This window comes from Dermacentor variabilis, chromosome 11 (genome assembly GCF_050947875.1).
Source record: "Dermacentor variabilis isolate Ectoservices chromosome 11, ASM5094787v1, whole genome shotgun sequence".
NCBI lineage: Eukaryota > Metazoa > Arthropoda > Arachnida > Ixodida > Ixodidae > Dermacentor > Dermacentor variabilis.
In genome coordinates, this window is record NC_134578.1 from 47,459,995 (window position 1) to 47,484,598 (window position 24,604).

General features: G+C 40.8%; 1 protein-coding gene across 4 annotated transcripts in view; it reads left to right on the forward strand.

Annotated features, from left to right (window-relative positions):
• Nucleotides 1-23,307, forward strand: part of LOC142563959 (uncharacterized) — a 47,077-nt gene extending 23,770 nt beyond the window's left edge. For 2 of the 4 annotated variants that reach the window (XM_075674710.1, XM_075674711.1), the window contains 2 exons: nucleotides 10,144-10,220; nucleotides 14,724-23,307. In XM_075674710.1, the coding sequence (XP_075530825.1) occupies nucleotides 10,144-10,220; nucleotides 14,724-14,856 (210 nt within the window). In that variant the 3' untranslated portion in view covers nucleotides 14,857-23,307. Of the gene's footprint in view, nucleotides 1-537; nucleotides 610-10,143; nucleotides 10,221-14,723 lie in introns of those variants that run through there. The other 2 variants (XM_075674712.1, XM_075674713.1) reach the window with 2 other exon arrangements.
• The last annotated feature ends 1,297 nt before the right edge of the window (nucleotides 23,308-24,604 follow it).

A 24,604-nucleotide genomic window follows, 5' to 3' on the forward strand; every position in this document is an offset into this window, starting at 1 on the left:
GGTTTCAGTTTTACAATTGTAACACGTATCCTGAAGTAAATCATTTCAAGAGGTATTAGAGAAACTTTTCACTTAGCCACCTAAATATTGCCATTTGTCACATACATAATGCCAAGTTCTACGGATAACCCAGCTCAAGAGGCTAAATTGAGCGACGTTCTCCATGCGATCAAAAATTGCTTTCTGAACTGAAAATATTTAGAAGTTATTTCTTGCGTATCGCATAGAAGGAAATGCTTCTGACATACAGTTCTTTCCCGCAATTAACGCATCTACTCTGTCATCCTTTTCAGCCAGTCTTTCCTCCTCGTTTTATATCTGCAGCTCGCACATTCACCTCCCCTTGACTGCTTTCTTATCTCAGTGCTTCCTGGACTTTTGTACTTGTATATTTGGGGCTGTAGTGTATTATGCTAGGAGTGTGCGAGTATTCAAAATGCTTGAATAATTAATGAAATATTGTGAAATTTGATTCGGTATTTGAATAGAATAATCACTATTCTTAATTGAGAATATATTTACTGGTAGTCTTTTAAGGTATTAAGTTGTGAAGTGTGGGCAATCAAGCATAATATTGAAGCAGAAGCACGATGAATGTGATTGTGGGAACCATAGTAGACGAAGAACACAAGTTACATAGCGAAGCACGCTATATATCGCTTGGGAAGCCTGACCTTTGCGGCTAAACCGCCATCATTTGCACTCACCGAAGAGATCTGAGTATTTAAACGAACTGCTTATTTGTTCCTAATGCTCCATTTGTACATTTAATAAACATCGCTTCATGAAAACTGCTTCTTGACCTAGTTGGCATTGGCTGAAAGACATATTTGTTGCAAATAGGACGCATCCAAAAAAGCAGACACATTCACAGCGACGCAGGCGGCACTTCCAAGTGATTTATTTGGGTACAGACTCACGAAAATGTCTAGACAAAAACACGTATGTGCAGGCTAATCACAATAATTGAGAGAACTAGCTGTCGAACAATCTTGCCTTCGATAAAAAAAATAGGGGTGATGGATCAATTTCACCTTCCTGAAGTGTAAATTTATTTGGATTTATAGTCCGTTGTTACTGTGAGACAGCCTTTTTGCTCACTGTCTATGGACTGCAGGTTCATACCTACCAACTCTCCCGAATTTTTCGTAAGGTTGACTAATTTGGGCTCGTTTTAGGATTTTAGGAATGTTGCGTCAATTTTTATGAAACATATCTGTTACAAAACAGTTTGACTCATCAGACTCCAACCCTTCCATTAGAAATTGGCTGATGTTGAAAGGATTGTACTTGCTTTTAGGGAGTTCATATACAGACAAGTTCTGGAAGCAGGCGACATTAGAATTGCTATAGTTGCTGAAAGTTGGTAATCTAAAAACACCTGTGCTGCTTGTCACTATCTACTGTGCCTGTTATGTTTGTGTGCTGCTTCTAGCGATAAATCATCTCTAATAAGACGTGTGTATGTATCCATGAAAAAGCGCAAGTTCAGGGCAAAATATTTTTTCAATGCGCGCTATGCTCCCATTCAGTGTCGTGTATGCGGGTATTTAAGAATTTTAAATATGGCAGGTTGGCAGGTCTGTATGTTGCAAATTAAGTTCTTTTAAATGAGCTTTCATGATGGCGATGGCATGCCACCATTGTAAGCCTGCATAAAAATTTTTTATGTTGCCATCTTGTGCTGATAGTGGCAATGACGCTGGCACTGACTGGTGGTAACAAAAGCCGTGAACGAAGCTTTAGTTTTGTGTATGATTATAGTGTGCAGGCATTTTTCAGGCCCATCCTTCTTTTTAAACATGGTGCACGTTGGAATAGGATAATTACAGTAAAAGGTAGATGAGCAACGAGCAGGCCACAAAGGCTGAACCTGTAGCTTGAAATGTGCTTTGGGCTTCACAGGAATACTAGATTTCCACTGTTGCTACTACTGCTGTTGACCACTTTATGGATATTTGTTTATTTTATTTTATTTGCAATACTGCCAGTCTCAGTGAGACCAAAGCAGGGGGGCACAGTTTTACAAAAAGAAACAAACATGATAAACTGATAATAGAGTGGGATTATCTTCTGTGATAAAAGCTTTAAAGAATCATATCGATGGAAACAGCACTTCTCTGTCATCATAAAGTCACATCATCATCATCATCATCATCATCATCATCATCATCATCATCATCATCATCATCAATTATTATTATTATTATTATTATTATTATTATTATTATTATTATTATTATTATTATTATTATTATTATTATTATTATTATTATTATTATTTTAGGTCTCAGGCTAGATGAAAGTCTATCCCAGTTTCCAGCTGCCTCTGTCTTGTGTCAACCCACAAATGTTTCCAAGGTGTCTACTGTCAGGAAAAATCTAGAAAACTTGTAGTTTTCATGGAATTTTCTAGTTCTGTAAAATTAAGGAAAATACAAGAAACTGAATTTTCACCCTGGTTGCTTTAGATTGGGGACATTCTTGGCTTCAGTGGTTATGGCAAGCCTAGTGGTATGCCTAAAGGAAGCATAGTTTCAAGTGAACTTTGCTGTTTTGTGAGTATGAGCCTGGCCAGTTAATCATGAAGGACATGCTTCAATCAAATATTATAGTGCAACCCACCTGATTTTTATAGCTTACTGACAGCAGGTGAAAATTATGGGTTGGCCTAGTACCTTGGCAAGCAATAAACCATAATTGTTTTCTCATGCCTGAACCTTCAAGGTTATAGACTGCGAGAGAATTTTCTTAAAAATGCTCGGGGAAAGCCTGGATAAACGAGGAAATTTGGAAATGATAATGTAGGAGACATCCTGTTTTCTAGTGTCTCTTTGAGAGGGCCCTCTAACATTGAGTAGTGAGGGATCTTGACTCTGGCAGCTTTAATGTGAACAAGTGTTTATTGGCCAGCTGCCTTTTCCTAAGTTTACATGCCGCATGAAACTTGCCGTAGAAAGGTTGCTCCACATCTGCCGCCATGGCAATTAGTGTCACCGACTAACACTTCCAGGGCTTGCACACATACGCATGCTGAAATACCTAAGAAAGTCATCGATATAATTGCCACCAATACATACCAAGTGATAGAGCATTACATGTGTTAAGGCAATAAGCTGCCTTTTCTGCCGTGTTAATTAATTTTTTTCTAAGTATTTTTACATTTCAGTTTAAGATAATGTAGTGTTTCTTATGCTTTTCCTTGACTTCATTATCAGTTGGCTTCACAGTAGTGTTACATGAGGAAGGACACATCACTCTGAAACTGCCATATTCAAGGACTTGAAAACCTTTAAGTTTCACAGGGTTCCTCGAAATCCTTGAACTTTAGTTTTGGCTAAGCTTAGTTGCGAGTTCCTCCACTGTGAATCAATGTTTTTCCTGTACAGATACCTCAACACTCTCCCAGCCCATTTACTTTCTTCCACATTCCTCAGTCGGGAGTTAAGAAGTTAACTTTACGAGGTAGGAAGACACCAATATGGATTAAAGAGCAAGCGGGCGTCACTGATACTTTATGAGTGACATTAAGAGGGAAGAAATGGAGCTGGACAGGCCATGCATGCAGCACCCAAGGCAGATAACCGGTGTTCTATTAGGGTTACAGAATGGGTGCCAAGAGAAGGGGAGTGCAGTCGAGGAGGCCATATGCTTAGCTGGTATGGTAAAATGAGAAAATTAGCAGGCATAGGATGAAATCAGCTGATGCAAGACGGGGGTAATTGGAGATTTCTGGGAGAAGACTTCCTCTTAGTGTTGACGTAAATTAGGATCATGATTGTAATTATCATATTGTGCCATTTGCAAATAAGCAATATACTAGACGGATACAGGGAAGAGGGCTAAGGGACAGTGGAAACACATGAAAATATGTCTCAGTGAGAAAAAGCCTTGATAGCACTGTACAAGGGCTGCTAGTGCAATGTTTTCTTGTTTTTGCAAACAGTAAGATGGTGCTTTAATTTTTTGAAAAAAATTATGACGCTTATTTAATACCGTGTTTTTAATCTCTAAGGGAAGGTGAGTGTTAGTTTCTTTTAAGCATGTGGTTTTCTTAATTTTATAACTTACTAAGGAAAGTTTTCTTCATTAACCATTGGGTTTGTTTGTTGAAGTGAGGTGCATGAATGGAATAAGGGTGGGTGGTCTGTCTTTTGGCTGCCTGCTTTGCCTAAAGGAGTGCTTACTGGCACAAAAATCATGTTTTTGCTTTCTTTTTTCAGTTAAAATGTAGTTACTGACTTACTAATCACTGCACGGGGCTTCACTTCCTGAGAAATGCAATAACTAATTAATTACCTTGATTATTTTGCACTAGAAGTAAAAGAATGCTAAATAAAAAAACTTAGGTAGCACTAGAGTGAGAGATTAAGCTCTTATAATAAATCCACCACTTGTAGCCAGGACACAGCTTTTGTCAGTGAGAAAATGGCGAAAATTGGAGTGGCACCAAGATTATTAGAGCTATGGAAGTACCTATCATGTGACATGAGCAATGATTGGTTCACAGAGAGCACTAAAAGCTGAAGTTATATGGGGACTACGTCAACTCATCTGTTTTGGTGCAGGTGTTTCAAATTGAGCAACAGCGAGATTTTGCTGTCACCTTCTTATGCAAGAAAGTCATACATTAGGACACAGAGAATGATGGTAGACTCCTCGCAAATAATCTATGAATCTCACTCTGAATATTATTTTCTTTCTGTGTGCAGTCGAGAACACAAGGACAGGTTCATAAACACGAAACACGACTGTACAAGGGTTTCACTTGTGCAGCCTTGTATCATCAGAGTTTGTATGAATATCCTTGTGTCCCTATGCTAAATTGTGAGAACTTTGCCAACTAGTGCAGTTTCGAGCATTGTTAATTGCATTGTCTTTCAATGTGGCCAACTGAAATCGCACTTCAGTCGCAGCGTGACTTCGGGCTTGATGCGGGCCTGCTCGACCGCAGAAATCTATGGCGGGGGTGGTGGTCACACAGTATCACTAACCAACCACGCTCTGATCAGTCGGTCATCGCAGGCCTTAGTGAAACAGTGTCACCATAAGCTGAGTGTACCATACGCCTGTCTTAACAGTTTCCTACCAGCACAGTGAAGGCTCGGTGTCAGGGCTTGCCCATTAAAAAAAAGAAAGAATTCTTCTGTGAAGCTTTTGTTGGGTTGGCTTCGTGTGAAGGGTTAATCAGAGGAATGCAATGGAGCAGTGCTTTTTCTGGAACTCTGTTCCGGTTGTTTGATGGGGCCCATGGCTTTCGCTGGATCGTGTGGAGCTGGAAAGAATAGAGCACAGGCACTCAACGGGGTAATAGGGAAGAGAAAGTGAAAGGTACGCTCCCAGAGAAACGGAGACAAGGGACCAGACTTGTCGTGAGGGAGAAAGAGAGAGAGAGAGGGATCTTTAATGAAACCTGGATTAGTTTGCCTGGTGACCCATCTAGCACGCTACTATAGATGAGAATGATGAAGCGATGAAAATGATATGCCCAGTGCACATCACAGATACACAGCACACAGAAAACGCACCTCAACACTTGAAATGTGACAGACTAGTGCTCAGTACTGAGGAAGGTTAAAGGTGCTTTCATTGCGAGAGACGCACAGGCAGAGTTAGTCCGTTGGCAAAGCATGTGTGTCAAGCTCAAAAGATGAGAGTCTTTGACGAAAGTTCAGCATTGACGTTTGAGCTGTTCTTTCTAATGTGGAGGCCCTGCAACCGCTGATTAAGTGAGCTGTGTTTTGCCATATATTTCACTAAGGGCACAGTGGTAGTCTTATCTATTTAATTTTAAATAACAGGTGTTTAGTATTGGCTACATATATCTGAATGCAGTGTAAACATGCCCGGTGCCCACTTGTTGATGGGATTGATGGGTTATTGACGGTGCACAATGAAAAAAGAAATAATTTATTGTGTGCGCTAGCAAAAAAAAATTTTATTCTGAGATTAACTTGGATCAGAGTTGTGGAACAATAATATTCCATGCTGAAATTATATTTTAATTTGTTTTAAGAATATGCAAAAATAGCTACAGAACTGATTACCTTAGTGTACAACGCACACTTTATATTTTTTACAAAACTGAAGAGAATTGGATTACTATTGATGATTGAAGATATTAAACCTTAGAAATGTACAGGCCATCATAAATGTGGGGAGGAAAGGGGACATTGTAAAAAATACAAATAGATGTATCACACCCAGCTACATCAACAGTGCAAGTTTATTCAAAATTATGTTTACAAATAAAAATATACTTGAAGAGCAGGGTTATTTTGAAAAATTTATAAGTAATTGTTATAAAAGCTAAAGCAGCATAAGGTACATAATTTCGTTTTTGAAGAAAGACAAATTCTGAAATAATACTGCTGAACAGTATGCAACATACTGTTGGCGAAAACTTTAGTGTTTTTAATTTTTCACGGAGTTATGGTGCAGATTCTGTAAACAACCCCATGCATGTAGTACATGTTATGCGACTTCTGTCAAGTTTCCTCATCGATGCATAACCTTTACATGCGTCGATGCATGTAACATGCAGCATGCACCTGGGCAAATGAAATGCACGCAAGTTAAAGCTAACTAGAACACATTCTTCCTCTTCTGCTTTTGCTGCTTCATATAATTGTGGCATGATCTGGCGCACTTAGTTTTGAGCCTGCACAATCTTTGGTGATTGAATAGTATGTGTTAATTGCGAAAGTGCGCTACTGAGTTATTTCTCTTAAGAAGTGTGCTCCTTTATACATTGCCGTTAACGTTTCATTCTAGAAAACTGCATCATTAAACTGCACAGCATTTACATTTGTTTCACACCTTCTCTGTCTTTTTTGCTTGTATGCTAGAAGTTCATTAATGAAGTAGAAAATAGCCCAGTCTTAGACGTTGTTATGTGCTGTTAAATTAGGGTAATGTGAGTGACGACAGAAAACACATAAGTGCAGACTTGCAGCTGATATTTATTAAGGTGATATGTCACAAAATATCTTTCACTGCTAGCCCTTCCTACTTCGTCTAAGTTCTAATGGAAACAAATGTTCAGAGCAAAATGGCTAGTTTCATGATAGTTCGCAGTTGTGTGACATGTGAAGCAAGAGTTCTTTTTATGATATTACCATATTTACTCGCATAATTATTGCACTTTTTTTCAAAACATTATTGATGCAAATTTTGGGGTGGGATTATCACGCGGGGTAAATTTACTGCGAAAAAAAAACTTGAGCACCGAAGACGCAAAAGGGCAAGTTTCAGGTCAGATTTCTTACGATAGCTATCATGAATATAGCCAAACATAAAAGTTGAGTAAGGCTTACCTTTGTAACAAATGCACACGTTACATAGGCACTGCAAGAACTGCACATTGCCCTCTTATTTTATTTTTCTAATTGACTAAATGACGCCTCACTTTATTCCGAGTCTGAATCTTCACAGTCATCGCTGCAAGCTTCATTGTCAGAACTGGCAGTGTCATCGCTGGAGGCATCTTCACAGTCCCACAGAAAGTCGTCTTTTGTCCCGTCCAGCCTTCCGGACTTCTTAAAACCCTTCGCCACTACCTCGTCGGGGATACCAGTCCACGCTTTGACGATCCAGGAGCAAAGAACCTCCATGCACAGTCTTCTGATTTTGCCGCTCGGCGTCAAATCATGTTTGCCTGCCGCCATCCACTCTGCATGCAGTCTTCGAACATTGTCCTTGAACGGTTTGTTCAGTGACACATCAAGAAGCTGTAGCAGTGATGTCAGACCCCCAGGGATGACTGCAATGTCTGTGCATAGTTCCTTAAGCTCAGCTCGAACGCTGTCGGCAAGATGGCCTCGGAAGCTGTCGAAAACCAGAAGCGAGGGAAGCAGAAGCGCTCCTGGGCTTCGTCCCCAAACAGTCTTGATGCAATCGACCATGAGTTCTGCCATCATCCACCCTTTTACTTGAGCGCGGATGTGGATGCCACGGAGAAAGTTGCCCTTCGGAATAGTCTTCCGTTTCAGTATGACGTATGGTGCAAGCTTCCGTGCATCTGTTGTTACTGCAAGCATTACGGCACATTGCAGCTTCTTTGCACCAGATGTCTTCGCGAGGACACTCCAAGCACCCTTCTTGTTCACTGTTGTGTTTCGGGGCATGTCAAAGATCAACGGAGTTTGGTCGGCATTCCCTATTTGCAACAAGAGGAAGCCATTCTTCTCGCGGATCCTTGTGACGAAGTGATGAAAGTCTATCACCTTTTCTTCACACGTGGATGGGAGCCGCTGGTACAACGACGTCCGCCGCCTCAGCGACAGTCCATTTCATCGCATGAAGCGAGGCGTCCAAGCAGAGCTATTGTGGAAGTCCTTTGCGATGATTCCCAGCTTCCTGGTAATTGCACGAGCCTGTGTCTGTATCATTTCCAACGATACTGCACGACCATCTTTGCGCAGGCCCTTGACATATTCAAGGACTGCCTCCTCAACGTTAGGGAACTTGCCCGTTTTGTCAGTAGCCGTCATCTTCTTACGCTGATTTTTCCAGTACTGTATTCGGATTTCATCAACGCCAAAATGCCTCCCAGCAGCACGGTTGCCATGCTCCAGCGTGTAGTCAAAAGCCGTAAGCTTTAACACGGCCGTAAAACTTGCACACCGTTTCGTGGTGAAATGGCACCAACACAAACAATCACAAAGCACACTGCTGCCTAGAAAAATGGCGAAAATGCAGTGTCCGTGGAAACGGTGTGGAGTGCGCGTTTGCTGTGGGATGACAGCACATCAACCAACAGGCGGCTGCTGCTGTTACAGTGCGGGACATCAAAACAAAAATGGTGGCTGACGGAGCAAGCCGAACACGTTTTTTTTTCTCATGAGTACAGTACGGGCATTGAAACAGTTTCTTTTGTATCAGTAATGAATAAGATTGTTAAATTGGCAAACATTACAAAGCGAACATATAATAAAGCCATGGCAAGCTTGGTTGTAGATTTTTTTTCTTGAAGTGCAGAAAGCGATGAAGGGAAAGAAATGGGGCATCTGCTTAAGAATCTGTATGGTGCGTGCAGTCTGCTCGATAAGTTTTGAAGAGTCGTTTGTGTAGCATTTGACAGATAGTAAGCACTCGATCATCGTCAGCTAGACTTGGCAAACGACATATCTCTGTGGCAAGTTCGGGGTGCGATCATTGCGCAGGAAAGAAAAAAATATAATTTTGATGAGAAAATTCAGGGGTGCGATCAATAAATGAGTGCGAACATTACGCAAGTAAATATGATAACATTCTTGGCCTCCTGACATATGTATCTTGAAGACTGTACACATTTCGTTGTAGATTTGGGATTTATTTATTGGCCTTCTTTTAAAACAGCTGTCATATCCTCAAAAGCAGGTCGGTTCAAAAGCAGTGTGTAGCTAAATGCTACTAGGGCGCAGTTGATAACTGCCGCTCACGTTCGCTCGACGTCTTGTTTACAGAGTGGCTGTCATGGTGGCCGTGTGCTTTTCTAGTCAGACGGGAACTGATGGAGTATGCCAACCTTGCATCGGACATAGGACATACTCATCCATACGTCCCATATCTCATGTACCACCTTATCTCTTTTTCTGGTGTTTTCACAATTTTTTTGCACCAAGATGAAAACATTTCACAGCCTATAGTGAGCAGAAGTGCTTTTGAACTCCATACTGACTGCCATTTTTCAGTTCACGAGGCAGCTTGGTGTGCATATGAGATGACTATACTCTTTATAAATTTGTTTTCTGTGAAATGCAACATTTTTTAGCCTACTCCGCTTGGTGCTTTTTTTGTGTGTGTGTAGTCATTCATTCATGCTAAACTAGACACTTCTGCAAACTCTACTTTGTGTTCTTCTTATGGTAGTGTGGCCCTTTGTTAATTGTCAATTTTACGCTTTTCCATCACTTCTGCTTGTGACCTTCTCATGTTCGTGCAGCCACTCATTCAATCTCAGCTTGGTGCTTTTCTGTGGGTTCCGCTTCGCGCGCTTTTTTGTGCCAGCACAGCCGGCCATCGGTGCTTCGCCTCGTGCCTTTGTTCAAGTCGCCACTCTTGCTCTACGCCCTTCATCCTGTCGTACGACAGTCTCACGATGCTTCTTGCTTGCTGCTCCTTCATGTGCTCTCAGTAGACACGTCGTGTGCTCCGTGACAGGTGGCTCCTCTCGCGGCCCCCTCTGGTACTTTGGAGCAAGACAGCACCGAAAAGAAGGTCTCGCAAAGTGTGCGGAGGTAGGCAAAGACTGCTTCGCATTAAAAAGTGGAACTTGTTAATCCTATAGTTTTCGCTGCTCGGCTACGTTACGAAGAGCTTCGTGCCAGATGGGCACTCATACGCTGCACTCTACCGCTGTCTGACATTTAGCCCCTAAGGAAGGAGCTAGACTTGAACATCAGGTTTAGTAAATCTCCCTTTAATGGTTGGAGACATTACCATTCATGCTCTCATGAGCTGTTTTACTTTTAAGGTGGAAATTCTTTTGTGCCTGAACTGGATTTGCACCGTCTAAATAAGAAAGAGTGGCTAGTAGTCTATATTATTTGTGATGTCTGCTTTCATAAAAACCAGTTGCATGTCTGCACTCGTCCTTGTCTGTCACCGTTCAGATGTCTCCTCTTTAAATCTGCACCTTCAAGACTGCAGCCTTACCAACTCTCCCTGCTGTTGACACTTGGCATGTTTCAGTTTTCCAAAATAGTGCAAACACATCAAGGCTGTGCTAGACCTGATTTTGAGTCCTCATAATCTTCAGCCCTTTGTAATGATGTCAGGTGTCTAGGTGTTTGAGATGCACAGTCCAGTAAATAAATGGCCCACATGTTCTCATGCATGAAGGAGAGCTCAGTAGTAGTTCTGATATGGAGGAGCATGTGAGACTGCATTGATTTAGCACATGCATCCTTCTTGAAGCAACATGGTGTGATAGTAGTTTCTGTGAGCAGTTCTTATCTGCTTTTATGGTGTCACTGTTTTTAGAAGTGTGTGGTGCCATTAACTTTGTAATGTAATCCTGTGCATTAAGTGCAATAAAAACATTCCTGTGACTTTCAATCCCTTGTATCAACAAAATTACGTATGAAAGCAGCATGCTGATGTGAGAAATGGCTTGTCAGGGCTGCAGACCCATGTTTATTGCATCTTCTGAAGAAACAAAAACAAAGAAGGAATACTTCAATGAAGAGTCACACTGGGCTTGAGAGGAACAGTGACAGTTCTTCAAGATAAACACTAAGGACATTGTGTATTGTGTGTATGTAATGAATTAAATAAATAAATAAAAAATAAGGCTGCTGCATGATTGCTCTCTCACTGTACTGTTAGCATGGGCTTACGCCATCCAGCTCTCCTGTGTTCTGCGCAGAGTGCCTTTGTAACAGGTGTGCTCTGATATCTATGAGCAAAGGCTAATTTGAGCAAGACAGTGATGCACATGTCATTTTCACACTGCTGCAAACGTTTACTGCAGGGAATATTACTAAGCAGAGTGTGCAAGTCTTGCAAACTGCTTAGTGAAGTAGCTATCACTGTCATTGCTTCACTCTTAAGGTGAAACTATGCTGAAGTACCTTTGTATTGGGTTGACGTACAACTTACTTCAGCATGACAGTGATGCTCAGACCATATTTTGGAGCAACAGCACCCCAAAAGTTCATGAATCGCCGAGCAGGGGCATGAGAGAGGGTGAAGCGCAGAGAGCATAGCTTTCAACTAATGTGAGTGCAGGAAGGTTATACAGCTGAACCTGAATATAACAAAGCCAGATAAAGTGGCTCATTCTTTATATCGAACATGTGAATCTTAGTGATTGGTACTCATGTAAGATAGCTTGCTCATAAAGGGCCAGTACATTGAACATATCAAACTCTGGGCGTCTTTCTGGTGTCAAAATCATAAAGCTGCTTGCATTCCGTGAATGAAGGGCTCATGGCAGTAATTTTCCAGCTGTTCTTTTTGTTTTAGAGCATACTTGTGAGAATGCTGGAAAGCATCCCAGAAGCATGTCAAAGTGAGATCCTATCGAGTAGCCATTCTTAGTGACAGTCAAACAGTTAAAGGATCAGCCAAGAGTTACCACACATTATGCATACTTTTTCTTGCTTTAAAAAAAAATGAATTTCTTTCTTGCCTAACTGAAGATAACAAAATCTGTATACATTTGAACCTTGTTATACTGAAAGAAGCTGTAATTAAATAATAGCTATAACAAACTAGATTCATCTCGGAAACTAAAAAATACCCAGCCATTGCTCTCCCAGTATGTCGCTTTTCGTGGAGTTTAGCACTCCTTTGATGCAGCACTTTAATATTTCTGTGTCGAATACGATGTAAAGCAACACTCGTCTTTCTCTCCACTGTGCCTAGCCATGCGCAAACAGTTGCTTACCATTGCCATCGCGATTCACTTGTGCCGCACCAGCTGGCAAGGCTAGTGGGGCTTTCTATATTGTACCAGTGCAGTCATGGAGGTCATGCTTAGCTGTGTTAGCCTGCGTGATGTGCTGCAGTGAGAGAGAGAAGTGTGACAGTGACGATGAACCACTGCTTGTGTGCAACTGCCCTGAAAGCTGGAAAAGACCAGTGCACCCACTCCTCTCTTACTGCACGGACTGGTGCAGCTCGGCACGTTCTCCAAGTTTGCATCGGCACTGGTGCAATCTTGGAGGCTACTAACTGGCAAAGCCGAGCCAGTGTGGTGAAATTCACTGGCCGCATGGAGGATGACTTTTCTGCATTTTGGGCTGTGTGCCCAACCTCCTCGCTCACACAGTGGGGGCCACATGATAGCGGCAGATCAGCTGCATAGTCGTGGGCGCATCATATCGTGTATCCTGGGCTGCTCAACCAAGATGGACTTCGTTCCCCTCCCAACACGCTACATGTCCTGTTGCCCCACATTGCCACTTCACCGGTTATATGACGGGATGTATGGCCTATGTGAAAAGTGAAAGTGAAAGACCATCACATTGGAACAGAAGCCAGATATTGTAAAGGCTGTCGCATCAGGTGCTAAAAGTTGTGTGCCAGACATGCCAAAAGTCCCCTTGCTGTTGTTTCAATAAAATTTTATTCCATATGTGGCCGCGTAGCAATTTGGCAGGCCACAAAGCTGTCTTCATTGCATGGCACTGTTGTGCCCCCCTTTTGGGCGTGTATTGCAGTAAAAGGAAATTATGTAAAGTAATAGATACAGCGAAGTAATTTTGTACCCCTCTTTGATCTTTGTTATAATGAGACTCAAGGGTATAATGAATGTGTCACGAAAGCTTGTTTCATATCATATAGACATGTCTGTGTATATCGAATTACCTGTTGTATCTAACTGTATTTAGTGCAGCAGTATGAACTGACTACTCGGTAATCTAGATTTACACATATGTGGAAGCTGCGACTTCATATTGGAGTACATGATAACTACATCCATTATACACTGCTTCATGGGCACAGTGAAGGCTTTTTCTGTGTCCTATGACCATATTTTATGATGATCTATTTCATTTTTTCATTTTTTCTTGCTTCGTCAAGTAGTGCTGGTGTTATCATAGAGCTCAAGGGCCAGGCGCAACAAATGATCAGAATGGAAAATAAAATGTGTCGTTATAAAATAAGACTTCTGCTCATGTTCTTGGTGACTGCTCGACTTATCAGCATCTTATGAACGTTCCAGCAAAGCGTTGCAAGCCTTCGATTTCGTAGAATGCTCGTCCCTGCATGCGAGCAGAGGCGGAATGCTGCAGATCTCTAATTCCATGCAGCGCCTGTCAGTAGATGCCTGCATAAAGAAACATTGTTTCCCTTTTTTTTCTTCTTCTTTTTTTTTGTTGAGAATTCACTCATCTACAGAAGTGAGCATTGTAAGAAACCGGAGGCTTTCAGCACTTCGCTAGCGGCCATCCATCAGCTCATAAGATGCTGTAAGGCCTCTTAAGTCAGTTGCTGTTTGTGCATGCTTTACAATGGCGAAAATGACATAGGACAGGTGTGCTAGAGAATGCAATCTTCTCGCTTGCAATTATGTGGCAGAAAGAAATCTAGTGCAAAAGGATAGAAAGTTGGGTGAGTTGGTACGGTAACACGATCTTGGATTGTAGCGTGAAGTGAACACAAACACAGAAAGGAGCCGACAGGACGAGCGCTAGCGCTCGTCGTGTCTGTTTTTTTTTTGTGTCCGTGTTCACTTCGCGCTATAATCCAAGAAAGAAATCTCTCACGGTCCTTCGATGGTGCACCGTGGGCTTTTGCATCGGCTCATTCATTGATCACTAAGAGCAACTCGGCCACTTTCTAGAGGCCGTCAGAAGTGAGAAGGGACCGCCATTATAACAAACTTATAGATATAATGAAAGATGTTCAGCTTTCCTAAGCTATCTTACAGCAAGGTTTTACTTATGCCTGAGAACATGGTGATGCTACACTGAACCACTGGCTTCCATACTTTTTGGAGTATCTGGGTGGGGGTTGCAAAAGTAAAGGAGGCTATTGCTCAACTGTGCGAGTTATGCAAGCTCATGTGTAGAGCACAAAACATTTTAATTTTTTAATGCCTGCGTCTGCACCTTTATTTGAGATGGGGCCACGTTTCACTTGTGCATTATGCTTATTGCATGTATAAGCAGTCCTCCTGTCACTAATTTTGCCTTGAGTTTTTAACTGGTGGGAAAGAAACAAGGGTCTCTAAATTGAGACGCCATCATTGAAGTAGACGATTCACTGTTGTTCCTTTTTGTTTGCTCCAGTTCCAGTACGAACCTATTTGTGATGAAGCCACGAGCAGCTCAACTTGCCAAACCTCCCTTGGCGGATCAACCCCACAGGACACCTAATCAGGACATGTCCTACGATGGCTTGTATCAGACATCCGAGTTTTGAGTCCCGCACCTTCACGACATCCAGCGGGACTGGTTTGGTCATCCATCTTGCTTGTGCACGGGCATTCTAGTCTACTTATTGCAGACGGCCTTGTTCCTAATTGACAGCAGAATATCGTACTTCTGTACATATATTCCTTTTTTTTGTTGTTGAGGCGACAATGACGTGATGCATTTGTTGACTATCTCATAGACTGTCCCTTAAAGCTACGTTAAAATCTATAAATACAGATATAATATAAGCAAATGCCTTCAGGGCTGTGTTTGGGGTGTTGTCTGTTCAACAGTGCGTAAAACATGCACTGCTCGCAACTGGCTAGAGGCAAGGTATTTGATTCTGTATGTTTTCCAGTGGCTCCCATACAAAAAAAGAAAGAAAGAAAGCAGCAAAGCTCTTCCTTTGACGAGCATGAAGGGACCTGGGAACCCTGCTTCATGAACACTTCAGTTTATGGAAGTTTTTTTTTCTTTAAAGGATGTCAGCTGCACTTTCACTGATCATGCTGATGTTTTGTCTCAACAACTGCTATTCCTCATGCACCCATATTATTTACTTCTTACTGGTGCTCAATCTGGCATAGAGATTATTGCGAAAGGAATTGGCAGCCTTCTATGCTAGTTGCATGTATGGTGGACTGCAGAAATTCATAGACATAAATCCTCACAAGTGATTCATCTGTGTTTGTGGGAACATCAGCTAAGTTTAAGTGCTATGTTTTACATTCACTCATGTGCTAGGTCGAAGGAAGGCTGGAAGCCTTCGAGGATGATTTATTTCAGTCACAGTTCAAGCACTAATCAATTGTTGGTTCTTGAGTTGCTCAACACACTTTTCGTAGATTAAACTAATGCATTTGATGACTATTAGCCTATCCTAGTAATTTTGACTGACTGGTTGCTCTGATTTGCAAATTTCTTGTAAGCAATGCAGCCAGTGCCTTTATATGCTCACAGACAACGTAGGTCATTCTTGCCTTCATTTTATGGGACTGGATTAGCTCAATTTTATAGCTGCATTCCTGTGTGATCATTGGTAACACAGACCGTAAATGTTGAAATATACATGTGTGAATGACCAAGCCTGTTTGCATTATAATGTCCATATAACTTAACAACAGGAGCTAGCAGGTTTCAGAAGCAAGCCTTGAGATGGGATCAGAAACTTAACTCAACGGTGAATAATGTCTGGCGACTTCAAATTTTTTTCTTTGAACTAACTTAAAATGTTCTCCATACTGAAGAGACTTCTATCATGTATTTAAGGGAAATCATCTTCAACATAAAGTTGTGTTGTATTCCGATTGATCAACATTGCTGCAAAAGTTTGTCTCTGATACTAAGAAAGCATTAAACATTCTGGTGATCATCACTCTCCTGCTTCACGGGTCAAATTGCTGGTGATTTTTTTGTCATTGAGAAAGCCCTGTAACCAGGTTCTCCAGACTTCCTCCAACTTTCATGACCTACAAGAACATTATGAAACTATCTACTTCAAACTGAAACACAACATACGCATAGGTTACTTAAGCAAGAAAGTCTTGAGTCTTTTGAACAAGCTTTTTAATGTGGCTAGATTGTAGAGCCACATGCGTGTGCGCAGCAATTTCTTTGTATGTTTTGTTTCGTTTGTTTCATGCCCATATTTACATAATTTTTCTTTTCTGTGAACATCTTGGACTGAGGTGACTGATGCAAATCGAGTTTCATTTCTTTTGTGAAGTACCCAGCCTGCATCATTCATCATGCCTGACTATGTCTAAAAATTTTATTGAAACATTGGTCATGGGGCATATTTCCAGTTGTGAAATCACATCAGCAAAGCGTTACAACACAATGGTGATTTCGGCATTGGGTGGACGTTCATCTTCAAAACAGGAACAGCGAGGATGAAGACTGGAAAAATAGAATGAAAAACACAGTTTTTTTAGCCCCTTTATTTCTGCATTCGTCCTTGCTTTAAAGTTTTTCTCCAAGATAGCATGTTAGAGCACCATTAAAACATCTAAGGTGAGTTGGTTCATTTCTATGGGGGAATGAACACGACAAGTATTGTGCAACATAGTGCGATACAAAAGCTATAAGCACTGACATACAGCAAGGGCTTTGCTTCTTCAGCAAGCAGTTAAACAATCTAGAAAAAAGGGCTAAAAAACAAAACAAGGCATATATATTTCAGCTAAATATCTACAGAACTGCCGTTTCAGTTCCTACGATGTTTAATGAGGGTGTGGGCCTTCACGAGTTTGACAGGCGCCCCAACTAATATTATTCATCAAGCCTTTTAAAAAAACAGGTTTGTACATGTACTGGTGAGAGTGAAGCAACTTGCTGTTACTGGGTCCAGGGACTTAGCAGAGTCAATTCCTGTTGTTATTTTCTTTTTGTATTCCTTGTTCCTTCATTCGCTTGCTTCTTGGGCTGATGAAACACCTGTTGTCATTCAGCATCCTGGGTTGCTGTGTGGGGCCACTTCCTGTTCTTATTAAGGCAAAGGAGTTACAGGACAATGGAAAGTAGTTGGAAATGGTTGAACAAGTGAAGCCTCAGCCAGGAACCTTTTTCACATGATGACCTTTGTCAAGACAAATACAAGCTTTGTCAAAATGTTCTTTACTTTGCGCTGAGGCTTCCCATATTCATCCATGTTCAATCAATGCATGCTGTTCTTGTGTGTTTGTGCAGTGTGATAATACTACTCGTGTGAAAGGACTTGTTTGACCGAGTCGATAATAGTAACTGGCCCAGAAAACCACCCTACTCAACTGACAAAAAAAAAATATTCACCATCTGCTTTAGGTGTGACGATGATGAGTGTGGTAGGCTTTGCTAGATACTTACTGAATGAGAATATGTCCATGTGTCCTTTTTTGTTTGATATGTAGAAGATTCTATTATAGGAGAATTAGGCAGCATTTTGTGTCATGTAATGCTTCATAACATAGGACAGTTAAATAGTGCTCACATCCGAAATAAGTGTTCGGTTTGCACATTGCACAGATTTCAATGATTCTCAATTGCTCACTTCATAGGTAAGCTTTTTCATGTGCAGCATTTTCATTCTCATAATTAAATTGTACAATGTTTTCTGTACCACAAGCTTGCTATATTTTTGTCACTTTGCAATTTTGGGAAGACTGTTAGTCACACAGTGATAGTGCCTTGTGTATCAAAAACTCCTTTGTAGTAACGCTTTGTTATATCATGCTTTTACTGTCTTGCAGTATGTGTGGAATGTGATAGATGATTTTTTTCAGTATTTCTACTTTTTTTGGTAGTGAGGAGACATTTTACAGCTGGGTCTTCTGCTTTTGCTTCTGCCACCAGCTTATGCTTGAAATTCATTCAAAATTTGAAACTTGCATAATTGCTGGAGTGCAGCCTGATAAGTGGATAAAAGTAAGAGGTTTATTCAGAATCCACTCCTTAACAACTTCCATTTTCTTTGTCATTGATGTTGTGCAGCTGAGCAAAGTCTTGCCAAATGTTCATCCCTTGCATTGCCTTGTGCCCCCATGGACTTGTATTTGCTGTTGTCGTTATGGTTACTTTTGTGCTGTGTCGGTGGCAAGACACTGTTGATAAAGCAAAGAATCACTTGTTGGTTGAACCTTGTGCTACCTACCTCTCTAGATCTTTAGCAAAGTTCATCCCTCTGCTAACACTTTTCCATTGTCGCGCTTCTACAATTCACCTGTCATTGAGGGCACATTACGTTGCCTAATCTCAGAATGCTTTCTTTTTGCCAACGTGAGTGCCTTTCTAGCACACATCTGAATCGACATGTCCCAGCTATTCGCCTGTCATTGAGAGCACCTCAAATTGCCTTGAGTTGTCCTTAGAAGGCATATCAGGCATGTATAACTGGTTCTTAAGTGTGAAATCAAATAGTTCTACAGTTTTACAGTTCAAAACTTCAGTTCTACAGTTCTACAGTGCTTGTGTGCCTAGGCTCAAGCCCATGCTAGGCTCAAGCCTGAAAAAGAGATTGTACTGTGATGTGCTGTACTATGTGGCAGAATGTCACTGAAGTTGTACTTGCATGTATTCATTGAAGCGTTAGAAGAGGTTTTACTTTTATCTTATTGCTATGAGGTGCTTTTTCATTATAGAACTTCACAGTCACCTTTCTGGTGCATAATATTTGAATGTGAATACACTGCAGTATATAAATGTAGTGCATAGCAAACTGTATGCCACGGCACGGAATTTGCTGCACTGGGGCTCACATAACTTGCGTTGTTCGCTGCAGTATCAATTGAAGTTCTGTATTAGATTTTATAATAGTTTTTTGCTAAGCCATTTGGTGTGGAGACATTGTGAAAAATGTTGCACTAAAACACAGGGCACAAGAGAAGAGAGCGACACTTTTGTTGTGTCCGGCATTGCCACAGGTGTGGTGTGGCTATAAAAAGTTGCAAAGAAAAATCTTGCTTTAGCAATTTTCGAATCTATGGTCTTAAAGCAGGACATCTGGTAAACTGAGGTACTGAGGATGCCGCCTCACATAAGTAGAGTGTTCACCACAAAGTGTGAGTTGGCACATCTCATCTTTTCAAACTGGAGCATGGAAGATATGTTGAAAGAAGGAAAATTAGATCGCCATCAGTACTTTCTGCCCCACAGTGCAATGTTTTGTGGCAGTTTAGCTCACAGCTCACTCTAGCTCACAATATGCCCCTGAAGACCTTTGGTTTTGTGTCACCAGGCTCACGTTGGATGCTCACCTTTTATTCCTTCTCCACAGAGCACAGAGCATTCCTGCTCTTGCTTAATGATCTAACTGGAAGACAAACACTAATCACAAAATGCATTTAATGGTAAACTTGTGTAGTGATGGTTGGGTTAGTGATTAGAGGTATAATTTTGAAATTTATTCAAAAATTTCAGCGCACTTTTGAGTAGAACGTTTCTTTGTCAACCAAGGCGTTTATTATTGACAAGAAGCAGTTCACCTGCAAGTGTAATATACCATGCAAATAGGAAAAGACAGTAGAGTTTTTTTGAGTAGTTCATGAATATTGATCAACTAGCCTGACAAGACACTTTAGATCACTAAGTGATGTTCCTTCTGCTCTGCTGTTTGTCTTTTTGCATCATTATTAGTAAGTGCACTTCCTTTATTGGTGAAATCTTGGTATTGACATAATGCTCAAAATGTGCTGTCATGATTGACCATGAGCCCTGTGGTAAATAATATATAGACAAACAGTAAGACTTTCAGTAGTATTCAGAAGTGAATGCTTTGCTATGCAACAGCCATCACTTACCTCTTTTTTTCAGTCCATGTTGTACCCTGGTGTGACATTGCGCAAGCATCTCGCTTTCTGAACTTTTGCTTTGCCCCCTACAGCAATAAATAGTCGGTGTTTCATCTGCACTCCTCTCTAGCGCTGCTGATGACCTCTGACAAAAGTGCGGTGCGGACAACTCGGGAAAGTGCAAGTGAGCATTTGGAAAGCGAGATGTTTGCACAATCTCGCCCCTGTGACGGTATTTTGTAGCGATGCCTTTTCCGATTCTATGCTTTTTCAGGCTTCTCGCGCTTGGCCAGTGGTCAGAGCGACGGTCTGCGCACATTATCAACGGGATCAGGCGTCCGTGTGTGGTGGATGATAAGAATAGCATAGAATAAGGCATCGCTACAAAATAGCGGCCCTGATTGCAGCAAACTACGTCTTATATGTGTTATGCCATTCCATGTATTTCAGCTCATTGCCTTTGCTGCATGCTCCCAATACTGCATCAAGCAGATCTTGCATTGTTAAAGTTCCCATGTTTTGCACATTTTGGTGCATAGCTCACAGATGGCCAGTTCAGCTGTAACAGCAGCACACACGCAAAAAGACAGGTGTCTTCAGAAAAGGTTGTCTTTGTTGCCTTACTCTGGTAAAGCTCAGAAAACAATTTTTTTTAAATCTCTACAGCAAAGAAATCTTAACCTTACTGTCTACAGCTCACAGAATATTTTTATTCGTACGGTTTAGCACAAAAGACTACACTTAGTACCAGAGAGGTAAACGCAATGAGAACTTGTACATTCTTTGTTGAAAGGTTGCAAGCCATTCAGGAAGCACTGCAGAAAATCCCACTGGTGCCATGTAGTTCTTATTTACAAAGCATTTGACTGGCTTCAAAATTTTAGTTTACCCGATCCTACTAGTATAGTCCTCCTCTAGTGACAATCGTTACCTCTTTTTAACGAAAGGTTGTACAGTTTTTTGCAACATTACACAATAACATTCTTAGTGAATTACATTGGGAAACGGGAGATAAGTGGCACAGTGCTGGGTGACACTTTATGTTGCATATTGTTTTGATGTATGCAGCAAATTAACTTTTCATATACATATTTGTTTGACTGATGCATCATTCTAATGATACCTATCGTACATTTAGCTCAATTGAGATACACTCAAGAGTGTTTTATGACATGTTGGGGAAATAAGATGAATGGGCGTGTCGGGCAACTGCAGGACTGACATTGTTAAGTCACTGTCGCCACTTAGTTGTAGGGTGGTTTATTGAACAATTATTCCTTCACTTGTCTCTATTTAGAGCTGGTCATTCGCCGCAAACGTTTTTTTTACTTGCTAAGTACACTCTGTTCACCCATGCACCTGAAAAGTGAGAACCGCTTGACAGTAACACATGGTCTGCGACGTCATGTGTTTTGACATCACCCCGCATGTTATGACATCGCCTGCACGCATTCTGGCCTTTCGAGGAAATGGCTAAATACTGTCACCTGATTTAATAGTTTCTAATAGCATTAACAAAAAAAGGCATGAGTGAATCATAATTTGGTAGGGCTGGTGTAGCTGAATATGGCCCGCAAATGCTGTTTTTGGAATGAAATGTAGTAAAGGGATTATTTACACGTTATCAACTTGTCGAGTCATATTTGACTGCTGGTGGCACTACGAATAATTGACCATAGATAATTGAATACATATAGAAAACCTATCAAGCCATGCACACTCACTTTGCCATTTTATTTCTGAGATTTAAAAAAATGCACTCATTTAGCCGTTAGCAAGCATATTTATATGTAGACTGGTTATGTCATCATTCTCCAGGGCAACGATTCCCCTCCAAAATCTAAGAATGCGAGGGGCTCTCACAGTTATGCACAGCTTGTGACATTACAGAGAACCATTCTTATTGCGTATGTCCTCATTAGTGTTCCACTCCTTAGTGCTTTGTACAGTCGGCACCAAAAGTACACAGGGTGTGGTATCTGAGAAAAACTGATTATATAGCCAGGATTTCAGATTTCCTACCTGTGGTAATGTAGACGGCCAACATAATGTACTCTTTTACTTGCTGCAAGGCAAAGCTGGTTGCAAATTAGGCTTTTTTGGGGAACAGTCTTTCTGCAAACGTTTGACGTTGAATTTTCATTGTGCCGAGTTGATTGATGGTGTATACCATTATAGCATAGCAAATGTGGTGATAGTTTCAGAATTATATGTTGTATTTACATTCTGTTGGTTTATGTAACATGGGCATCCAAACTCAGGCTGACGCCTATTTGATTGTAGACTATTCGAATTGAATCTCCGCTACTAGTATCATAGTTTAGTATAATAGTTCATTAGTATGGAAGTCTTATAACTTCCTCATTACTATAATCAATAGTTCCACAGAGTGACACTTCAAAAGCAGTGAAAGAAAATGTTAATTCAGAAAGGTCAACATTAAAATTAAAAACAATTTTTTCAAGAGAAAATTCTATAGTTTGCACCAAACACAATAATAATTTCAGCATCACAGGATGTTTAAGAATAATTGTAAGACCGTCATTACCACCCTGTTGTCCTTTGAGTTCTCCGTAAGAGAATGTAGGTTGCTTGTGTTATGGCCAGTGTATGACCTCTTTAAAGGCAGGCATATTTCAGGAATTACCAACTAGGTCAAGAAGTAGTTTCAGTTGAACCTCGATATAATGAACACGGATTTAACAAATTATTGAATATAATGAAGCACACCTAAAATGTTTGTTGCTTATATAGATGCACAACGAATATATGCTTATAACAAATATTGGATGTACAAATAGTTTTTTGTGTGGCATGCAACTTTGTTTGTTGAGATTTGATTGCATTATGAATGTAGGTAAGTTTCTTATGGAATTCTTTATATCGATCTGTGTGCCACGAGCCTACATCCTGGTTGTCTGGTGCTGTTTGCCATGGTAGTTGCAGCACCATTTGTGATACAGCTTGAAGCTGTATCACACCATTTGTAATACAGCTTGCAGTGTTGTAATATTGTTTTCATGTCTAGCACATCTATGCATAATGGTTCTTTTTGACATACAAAAAATGCATTAGAGCAAGTGTTGTAACAGCACATGCATCACATTTAGATGTTTACATTCTTTCAAGCATATCGAACAGTGTTTTTGTTGTACCTCATTTTGCCAATGAGAATAAAATGTTTTGTAGTTTTACATTTTTGTTCCTGTTTCATGATGTAGTGGTGTAGTGGAGATTACTGTGCTGGCTAAGCCACTCTCACAGCTGCTTTATCGTTTAGTTTATCCAGTTCATTCCTAAGTTCTCTGGGCCTTAAAAAGTCGTGTAAACTAGTGTTGAAGCCGTTTACATGGTTAATGGAAAATTAAAGAAAAATAAGTTGAGCTAGATTGGAAGACCAGGCTCCTGTAATAGCAAATTTGTCCTCTGTAGCGAGAACGAAGCTTAGCGAAACAAGGAGCAAAATAGAAAGTCGAAGTGGAATCGCCTACATTGGACTATGGTATCCATTGTGTGACATCAGAACTAGCTTATTCACAGAAGACACGTACATATTACTGCTATGTCCCGTCGTCCTGATTCACAGAGAATGGCAAAGAGTGACAAGGGTTTGTATACCTCCTTACGTTCCTTGAAAGCACCTTGAATTTGAAAAAAAGATATGGTAAGGCTTTAAAACTCCTTGAAAGTACATGTGCTCCTTGAATTCCCTGAAAACTGGCATTGGGGGGCAACTTTTCAATATTCAACTCTGCATAGGGGCTATGCCATGGGCACTGTCTATCGGCAATCAATCCCAGATACTTTCTTTTGAGAGTGTGACTAAACGATTGCAAGGTAGTTTGTCTGCAGCCACCAACGACAGGTTTGTTTAAATCAGCGTAGATATTGTAGAGCTAGGCAAAGCCAAACCAAGCTGTGCCACAATTTTGCTGTTTTCCTAGTTGGTTCACATCACAGCCATTATGGCTCCATTTTCAGGTGCTAGGCTCTAAAATGCCTAGCGGAAACTGTTTCAGTCATTTGGCCTTAACACGACGAATATATTTGGATCAAGTTGGACACTACTAACATTCGTTCCAAAATGCGATTTACGTCATCACAATGGAACGTCAACTTATAAAAGTGACTTGACTTGAAGAACTTGCAGCATGTTTCCAACTGAACAGCTGTCTTACTGCAAGAAATTGCAGCTAAGAAGAGGGATATTTCACTATTTTTCAGTGTGTATGAATTAGGTTTTCTTCCCCACCCTGAATTTTGGCCTTTGGCATCTCAAATCCTTGAATTGGCCTTAAATTTTCAGTCATATGTTCTATATGAACGTTGAGTGAGGTCACGCGGGGATTACGTCAATGCGTGTGTTATGGCGCGGTGATCGAAATTTAGCAGTATCAGCGCGAGACATTTAGTGGTAATTTTCTATGCAACAAAGTCACATTGGCGCACAGAAAACGGTTGTAGACTTGTAGATTGACAGCCTATCGATAT